The sequence below is a fragment of the Falco naumanni genome, chromosome Z, assembly GCF_017639655.2.
Source record: "Falco naumanni isolate bFalNau1 chromosome Z, bFalNau1.pat, whole genome shotgun sequence".
NCBI classification, from domain to species: domain Eukaryota; kingdom Metazoa; phylum Chordata; class Aves; order Falconiformes; family Falconidae; genus Falco; species Falco naumanni.
The window spans coordinates 9,772,691-9,782,243 of record NC_054080.1 but is presented as its reverse complement, the minus strand read 5'-3'; the positions used below and the strand labels follow the sequence as shown (position 1 = coordinate 9,782,243).

The 9,553-nt window shown below is 48.7% G+C and overlaps 1 protein-coding gene across 2 annotated transcripts in view; it reads left to right on the top strand.

Moving 5' to 3' along the window:
- Positions 1-3,838: 3,838 nt before the first annotated feature.
- The window catches only part of GRIN3A (glutamate ionotropic receptor NMDA type subunit 3A), a 72,276-nt gene continuing 66,561 nt past the window's right edge, over positions 3,839-9,553 (top strand). The window contains exon 1 of one of the 2 annotated variants that reach the window (XM_040579488.1): positions 3,839-4,549. In XM_040579488.1, the coding sequence (XP_040435422.1) occupies positions 3,839-4,549 (711 nt within the window). The remainder of the gene's footprint in view (positions 4,550-9,553) is intronic. The other variant, XM_040579487.1, reaches the window with a different exon arrangement.

Below are 9,553 nucleotides of genomic sequence, written 5' to 3'. Positions count from 1 at the left end.
TTTCCCTACTGCATTTCTCATTGCTGAAGGGTTTTCACTGGCTTTAACTCTGAGGCTCAGCCACTGATCATGGATTAATAGTTTCTGTGGTCACCGTTCCCCAGCAATCAATGCCACCAGCATTGCTGTACTCATGGTTACCCAAGGTGACAACCAATTCAGAGGAGATCCATCCACTTGCCTGGACCTGCCTGGTCTTACTCTAGTTGAGCATTTAACACAGCAGAAGAGCAGGGTGGATGTTCCTGCTGCAGCAACCACCACGAGAAAGGAAAAAGGGCAGAAGAGAGTAGAAGGCAGCTAGTCCTTTGCTTGAAGATGAAGAGTCAAGAATCTGTCAATAAGTCTATTCTGCCAGCAGCCTTGGGAGAGGGACTGCAGTGCTGCTAAAAAGCAGGGTGCAGTTGACACGTAGCAATTTCTGATTCCTTTATAAAACTAAATCAATTCTGCTCTTTTCCACATGCATATTTATGTAAATAAAGCAGAAAAATTAATGACACAACTTCTCAAATGTTACATGTATACACTTTGGTGGGATTTATATCTTTTTTCAGATCATTTTCTGAAAATATTCTGGCCTGTTACAGAGCAGCACTTAAGGATTTAAATGTCTTCTTAAAAAAGCCTGTGTTTAAGCACTTTGGTGTATCAGGGGTAGTGAATTTTATTAACAGAAATATTTGATCAAAGAGTAAACATTAACACAAGTTGCAAAGAAGACATTCAAAATTCTCTGTTACAAAAAATCAAGCTGAAAAGACAGCTTCAGGAGCTAGAGCCATTTGAGTCAAAATTATTACATTGCCTGCAGAGTCTGCCCACTCTGTACAGTTCAGGTCTCTGTACAGTTCAAGTTCAGCAAGACTTGCTATGACTTGCTGAAAAATAAGCTTCATACTAGTATTATTTAAAGCAATAATCCCAAGAGTGTCACTGCATGATCACCAAAAAAGTGGACTGTGATCTGGTCATATATTATCCACAAACAAAAAAACCAAAAGATGGAGATACTGAACGCTTTCCCTCCCTTTATTAATTGATTTCTTGTGTAATTTTCAGAGCTGTTTCAATAATGTTTGATTACATTTTTTGAAATTCTTTTTTAAACCAGTGTCACCTGTGCCTAAAGCCAGAGAAAGAATTGCTTCTATAATGAAGCTTCAAATGAATGACAAATTAGAGCTGTCTGTTAAGACACAGAAGAGTAACCATTCCTTGTAAAAATAATTCCCACATGAAAACTAGTAATTATGTAACTGCTCAGCAAAGAAGTTGTGTGCTTACCAGGTTTCTTCCCAACCTGACATAAAGGATGCAAATATGCAAATGCAGACAATGCCTCAGAGTTGTACAGATCTCGAATGAGCTAATTCTCACAACCTGAAAGCTAACTCCTGTGGTTTGGGAAAAAAAACCCAAAACCAAACCAAAAAAACCCCAAAACAAAACAAAAAAAACAAACAAACAAAAACAAACCAATGAAAGAAATCATTTTCTTCTGCACTGTTTGAAATTGACCATATTCAAAGGCAGTTCTCCCAGCTGATACTTCTTGCTAACAGAGGAGATTCTGAATACCTGTGTTAATGTGATCCATTCCTTCAAAACAAAATGAGGAAATGGGACAGGAAGAACCTGGGTTGATCAGAGAAGAAGATATCAAGAAATAAAAATATGATTATAAGACTAGGCAAAAAAGAAGGAAGAAAAGGGGAAATAGGAAAATAGGGAATTGTTATTAACTCGTAAACATAGTCTTAGCTCACCTTTACATGTAGCAGCTGGTACAGTCAGTTTTGGCCTACAGACCACCACTCTGCCACTGGTAGTTTTCCACCTAGCAACCAATTTTGCAACAACATAGCAATTTTCAGAGAGAAACCCTAGCTTTGTAGGTCATTTGGAAGATGGTAACAGTAGGCGTGTATGATGAGGTGCAAACATGATAGAGATAAGTGCATAGGAGACAAAGAAATGCCAGCACAGGCGCACAAGACTTTGGTAAGACCTCACTTTGCGTGTACACCTCTGCTGACATCCCCTCAGGAAAGATGAATCTAAATCAGAAAACATGCAGTTCAGACCTGCTGGACGGTAGTGACCACCCCTTTTATACACAGAAAAGTGTTTCCTTCTACACAGATTTTGTGCATACCAAATGAAGGCAAAAAAAGGGACCATGTTTCTTCATAAATGACTCTGAAGATAAATCTCAAAGAAATGGAAAGAAGTTTAGCATTCAGAGAAGTGCTCTTTAAGTTAAAGCATAAGGCCAGCACTAGGTCAAGGTAAAGTACTCATGAAGAAGTTACCAAAACATTTCTAACCAGTCCGGAACTGAAGGTCTCAAACCATCTTTCCACACGGGACAGCAGACAGCATTCAAACAGGATTGAATCAGGCAGGGAAAGATGACCAGAGTCCCAAGGGCAGAAAATATGTGCAGGTCTTTGGGTGTCCCCTGTGTCTGTAGGCAGCCCAAACCTGGGTGCCGGGGAGAGCCGTGGGATGACTTCCCCTCTGATGGACAGCGTGGCTGTGGGAGAGGGCCTCCTCTAAGATCCTGGAGATCGGTTGCGGAGCAGAGACATCAGGCTGAGCGTGTCGGTGACCCCACTGGAGTGTTAAAGCCTCAAACCTCGGGTTCCCGCGGGTCCCGAATGCCCAGGATTAAGTCCCGTTGCCAGAACCGAGATAAGGACGAGATGAGCCCCAGCGCCTCGCAGACAGGCACACAGACGCCCATCTCTGCTTTGCTCTATTTTCTGTTAGGATAAAGGTGTTCTATCATAAAAGCAATTTTAGAAAGTGTCCATGGCTTGCTGAGCCGGGATCTTAAGTCCCACATGCCGAAAAACGACTCGCTTTGAGCGGCAGCGCCTGAGAAAGACACGGAGCGCAGGCAGCGCTGGCGCTGCCGCCGAGCACGCCGCGGCGGCGAGGGACGCGGTCCCCCCCGGCCTGCCGGAGGGGCGAGGGGAGCCCCCAGCCTCGGACCGCAGCGACTGCGGGGACGGTGCATGCCGAGGTCTCCCCCAGGCGCCTGAACGCTGTTTCACTGCTCCGGTGCCGTGACGCGGGGAGAGCCCCGCGACAACAGCCGGGCAGAGGATTCCGTCGAGGCTGCCCCGGGACGCTTCGCCGCGGGAGGAAGCCGGCAGCGCCGAGGGAGCGGGCGATCCCCCGAAAAGCCCCCTTTTTCCCCGGGGCAGCCCGCGGGGGCGGTGGCGACTACAAGTCCCGGCTGCCCGGGGAGGAGCCGGCGCGGGGCTGCCGCTCGCCGTCCCTCCCGGTGGGAGCGCAGCGCAGCCCAGCGACCGCCCGCAGCCCCGCCGGGAGCGCCCGACGCGGCCGCCCGGCAACTTTTCTCGCCTCCGGAGCCGGGCAGGGGAGTGCACCGAGGGCTGCGGAGGGGAGCCGGGCCGGGGGGCTGCAGAGAGGGAGCCGGGCAGGGGCTGCGGGGGGTGGCCTGGCGAGGGAGCCGGGGACGGGAGTGCGGCGCGGCGGCGGCTGCGGAGGGCAGCCGGGCAGGGGAGCGCAGGGCAGGCTCGGGAAAGGGGAGCCGGGCCGGGCAGCCGGGCAGGGGAACCCCCCCGCTCCTGGCGGGGCAGGCGGGCAGAGCGAGCGCCCGGGCGCCGGCGCTGGGCAGGGCAGCCTTGCCGGCAGCGGCGAGGGGCGGCGCGGGGTGCCGCCCCGGGGCCGGGCAGCTCCAGCCCCGCGGGTCCGCGGGGGGCGGGCCGGGGGCCGACCCCCCCCGCAGCCCCGCGGCGTGGGCGCGGCGGCCCCATGGGCGGCGGCGGGGGCGGCTCTGCGCGGGGGCCGCCCGCCGCGGCTGATGCCGCTGCCGGCCGGCCGCGGGGCGGCTGAGGCGGGTGGCGGGGCCGGGGCCGCGGGAGGCGGCGGGCGGCTCCCGGCCATGTGGCGGCCGGGGGTGCGCGGGCTCCTGGGCCGGGCGTGCCTGCTGCTGCTGCCACCCTGCGCCCTGGTGCTGGCGGCGCTGCCCGGCTCCGCGTCCCACCCGCAGCCCTGCCAGATCCTGCGGCGCATCGGGCACACCGTCAGGGTGGGGGCCACCCACCTGCAGCCCCGCGCCGCCGCCTGGCCCGGGGAGGCGGCGGGCTGGCGGCGGGCGGGCGGCAGCCCCGAGGTGGGGAGCGCCGCGGGGCCGCGGGGCCGGCGGCCGGGGGGAGGCGGGGAGCGGCGCCCGTCCCCCTCGCCGCGGGACGCGCTGCTGCTGGCCGTGGCGAACCTCAACAGCGTGGCCGGGCTGCTGCCCTACAACCTGTCCCTGGAGGTGGTGATGGCGATCGAGGCGGGACTGGGCGACCTGCCCCTCTTCCCCTTCTCTTCCCCCAGCGCCTCCTGGAGCAACGACCCCGTCTCCTTCCTGCAGAGCCTCTGCCACACCGTGGTGGTGCAGGGGGTCTCCGCCATCCTCGCCTTTCCGCAGAGCCGCGGGGAGATGCTGGAGCTGGACTTCATCTCGGCGGCGCTGCGCATCCCCGTGGTTAGCATCGTGCTGGGCGAGTTCCCCCGGCGGAGCCCGGTAAGGCGGCGCGGGGCGGCGGCACGGCTCCCTCCGCGCAGGGGCAGGGCAGCGCGGGGCCCGCCTGGCGCCCGTCCCGCGGCCCCGGGCTCCCTGCGAAGGGCCGGGGTCCGGCCGCCCGGCGCCTGGGCGCGGGAGCCGGGCGGCGCTCCGGGTGGGGGAGGACGGGGCCCGACCCCTGCCCGGGGAGACTGACTCTGGGGCCGCCGGAATCGGTTTTCTGGTCATCCTCTCCTCTTGCATCTCCCCCGTGTTGACCCTTGCTCGCAGCCCGGGTGTGGAGGGGGACGAGCATCCTCCCTGTGAAAAGGCAGAGCTCGGTGGCAAAAGCAACGTTGTGAGCCCGAAGCCATAGGCTGTGTTAAGTTGTAGAGTTGAGAGGAGAAAGGGCGTGCAGGTCCAGGACGTGCACTGATGAGTGCTGGAGGTCCTTGGCTTGGCTTTTGGAGAAGGACATGTTTCACAGACGGAAAGAAGGTTGCTAGCAAAAAAAAAAAAAAAAACAACAAACCAAATAAAACCAGCACCCAGGGTGTTTGTTTATTGGTGGTCTAAATGCTGTGCTCCATTTGTGTAGGTTGTTCACCAGATGTCACTTCTCAGAGTTGTTGTTCACTGTAACTTGAATTTGCGTCGAGCTATCTAAAACATCAGGATTTTATTCAGTCATAGTTCATGCATCACTGCTAGATCAGATTTTTGCTAAATCTAATTGCCAGACTGAAGTCTGGCTGTGTCTGCGTTTGATTGTGTAGCTAAAATAGTAGAAACTAAATTCATTGTGTTTGACAGTCTTAGGTGCAAATAGCATTAGTATCCAAGGTGAGCTAAACTTTTTATTATACAGAGATGGCAACTTAATGTTACACACTCTGGAAAAGGTGATAGTTCAATATTTTGCAAATGTGTGTTTGATGCCAGTGATCATCTTCAAGCAAAAGAGATGGAAGAAAATGCACTGTTCTGTGTGGCCCATGCAAGCAAGGGAAGTCATGAGTAAAATGGCAGAAGCTGCCATTTAAGTAGCCAGGAGAAATAGTTGTTTTATATAAAAACACATATGTTAATTTTGCTCTCAAAATGTAATGAGAAAAAAAGATTACCAACTGAATTTGCTTAGCAAAAGCAAATATAAAACCCAGCCTGGATCAGTGTTAGACTTGCCTATTTTTTTGTGTTAAATTGTGACAAAAAATGCAGGAAAAGAAAGACCGTGCTGGGCAGCACCTAGCCTGCAACTGAAGTGTGACTGCTTTGTGCTGATCTGAACTCAGTTTTCACCTCAGCAAAAACCATGTAACCCAGGTTTCTGTAGATTTGTACAGAAACTCAAGGATAATCAGTGCCACTGAATGCCACTATTGGTGTGTGTTTAGTGCCAATAGCGTCCAGGTTTGGTCAGTTATATCTACCAGCTTTGCAGCTACACTTCTAGTTGTGCTGGAGTCCATAGCCAAAGCTCCCTGGAGACCAGATCTTGCACCCAGCGCCTCCTTGCTCTGTCTATTAAAATCAGAATTACTTTAATTTCCATCTTAGAAGTGTGTCTAGTTCATCCAAAGCTGCCTGAGGACACAAGGTGTGTTCTATGCATATAGCACAGGGTTAGAGTCATTGCTCCTTTCCATAGACTTTAAAGCTCCTGCTTAATTTTCAGATTGTTCTCAGTGGGAAACCAACTGGATCAATCTATCCAAATCAGGACTTTGTTCTTAAGCAGACAGTTTTCAGTGAGTGAAACCAATGCTTGACATCAAACTTGTGCTGAATAGAGTCCATTATTTTTTCAGCTGAGCTAAAAAAAATTACTCTTCAAGGCTCTGTGGATTTAAAAGCAATCGCAGCCTTACTCAAAGGCCAGCAGGTAATAGAAGTATGTTAGTCTCTCAAGATTGGCTTGGATGGCCAGACGTCTTTCCGAACACTCTATTTTCATACCTTCACATGATGAATACCATTTTAAGGCTGACTCTGGAGGCAGTGTGCCAGCAGCCTTACCTCACATACTTCCCATAGATAAAGGATTTGCAACAGCATCTTGGACCCAGGGGACCCCAGAGATGCTTGCCTCAGCAGCCTCTGGTGCATTACTACTGTCACAATCCCATGCTAGCACTGGCATGACATGAACATACCACGGACCTCCCACCTTCCCAGCTTAATGGGCCTGGAGCTGCAGACTGGCCACTTCTACTGACTGGCAATCTTAGAGGAGACGACTGTAAGTGACATCTTTGTAGGTGAAACAAATTTTGCTGACAGGTCCAGCATGCAGTTCTTTAGAGAAGAAAAGTCAGGAAGAAAAGACTTGAGATCTAGCCTTGCTTCTGAAATGTGAAGCATCGGCCTCCCTGGGGTCACCTTTCCCACTGATACTTTAGCAAAGCAATCCTCCCTTCCTCCAGAACACCACTGCGCACACCTTGGGGGGCTACCTGCAGTTAGTTTCCTTCCAGGCAGGAGGAGAAGCAGACCCAAAACTTCTTTGCCCTTGAAGAGCATTCCCCACTGTCTGCCATATGAGGAGCACAGCAAACATGCTAACAAACTCAACATTCACTACATGTTGTCTGAAGCTGCTTCTCTTCAGCATTCAGAATCTTTGTTAGGATGCTTTTAAGTAGTAATATCTAACAAGGTCTCATTTTCCGCATTATGCCAGGACAGGAGTACACATAACAGTGTTTGTACTGCAGCTGGATGTTAACATTAGTTCATCCAGAAATTTATTTAGTAGATACTGATTTTGTAACTGAAAAGCAGGTTGATCTTTGAGCAAATCTTCCCTAATATGGCAAAAAACAATTATTTAAGAGGAAGAAGATAAGTATCTAGAATGGAAATACATTTAATACTGGCTGTTGCCTCTGTGACATTTGATGCTATACTTAAAACTTGTAACATCGAGAAGAAATCCACAGCGTCACAGCTGGGCAACTACAGTCAGGTGGATACCTAGGGTGTTTTCAAAAGTTTTGTGATTGTTCAAGCATCTTTAAAAGTATGTTTCTAATTAAATTCTACTCTCCTGAAGTTAACAAAAAAAAAGCCCCAACAGCCATCACAAAGCATGGTACAGCATTCGTTTTCTCACAAGCAACAGCTTTTGCTGCAAGTTCAGGATTGTGTGTGGAAAAATGCACACATGGCTTCAAGGAATGCTACACAGAGTAAAATGTGATGTACTTTTTTTCATTTTCATTTGTGTATGTGATTTAATGACTGACATACGCTGATAGTAAATCCAGACACTGTTGTGACCTGAAAAAAGCTGTTTCCTTTTTTGAGTTCACTGTCACTTCAGTAAATTTTCACAGTCTTTGTAAGCAAAAGTAACAATTTAACACTATCATTCAGCAATCAAAAAACCACTGGATTTCTGTACTACTAACACAAATGCAAATTGCACTGAACCTTTGACAGCTCATTAATTTGAGACAGCAGTTCACAAGCACTGATGCCATTGAGGCAAGGCTTGTCACATCACGTATCTTCGTATGAAGAAGCACACTATTTTTTCATTCTAAGACTGCCAGCATCACTAATAATTTTCCCAGGGACAGAACACAGAAGAGATCCAGGGAACCTGAACCATAAATAAATACAGTGATATCACTTCTACTACTACAGTTCAGAGACGAGAGTCTGGGAAGAATAGGCCATAATAACCATTTTCTAGGTGATACTATCAGAAATACAGGGGAGATAATGTTTGCAGCAGTGTTCTCTGAACTTAAGAACTTAGGGATATTTTCAGTGTGTTTCAGATAAATCAGTACCTCTGATGCCTTTTAACAGGAAAAGGAATCTTCTCAGAGCAACAAAACAGAATAAAGTAAATCTGAATCATCAGTCCCTTCGTTGCCAGTCCATGCTTTATCTGGTTTCCTGAGGAATGGAATTGCAGCATTGCTGATTATGGCTATGACTTCAGAGAGGGTCAAAAGAATAAATAAATCAAGTCAGAGTTTTAGGTTAAACAGTTAATTTGCTGGTGAAGTGGAACAGATGCTCTAAAAAGAAACTGACCATTAACATTTGTTTGTTTGTTTTTACAGGAATTAAGGTTTCTTTTGAAAACACCTTTACAGTTTTATGTATGTCAAATCATTCTGGGTGGGGAATTATACATCCTTCCCTTTTGGAAATAGCCAGGAATACCATTGTGTGTACAGTATCCCCAGAAGTCATAGTGACCTGCAAGACACAGGTGATACAGAGCACCAATGAGGGGAGGCAGAAATTACAAGGGGGTGGAGATGAGGGAAAAGATTCTGTCCAACTAAATACTCAAAGGAACTTTTTTCCTCCCCTTCAAGCCAGAATTGCATTTTTGCAAAAAAAAAATGTTTTTAATCAGCCAAAAAAAAATATTTAAAATCTCATTTTTCAGGAGAGACCACAAAATGTGCTCAGCTGCAGGCTCTGGTAATTCAGACTATCATTATTAATCTGACTTAGTACAAATCTTGAAGTTTGTAGTAGTTACTCTGTAGATGAGGAATATTTATTCAGTCTTTCCCTGTGATCACCAACCCTCCTCACCTTATACTGCATAAATAGTATGGCACGTACCTTTTGTACACTTCAAGAGGGTTTGTGGGAGGTGCCTTGAGTGAAAAAAGGATGGAAATTGAAAGGACATGAAAACAATTGTTCACCTGCTTCTTTCAGCCAAGGTCTCTGAGCAGTTTTGCTCATGGTGAGCTTTTGAAACTTGCACAATTTAGGCCACTGATCTGTTGTAAAGGGACAGTCCTTTTACATTGCCAGCTAATGTAAAAAAAAGCTTTGGGTAACTAACAGTTTTGCTCCATAGCCAGCTATCATGTAGATTCATTAATTCTTTTAAACACAGATTTCAGCACCATAACTGCATTTTGCTGGCAGTTTTTGGTCCTAGCCTCATATGAGAAGTCTCCTGAATTGTAACAGTCCTCTGTTAAAAAGCAATTACACAAGGTTTACTAACCCATCCGATCTCCTGCCTTTCATACGCTTTTC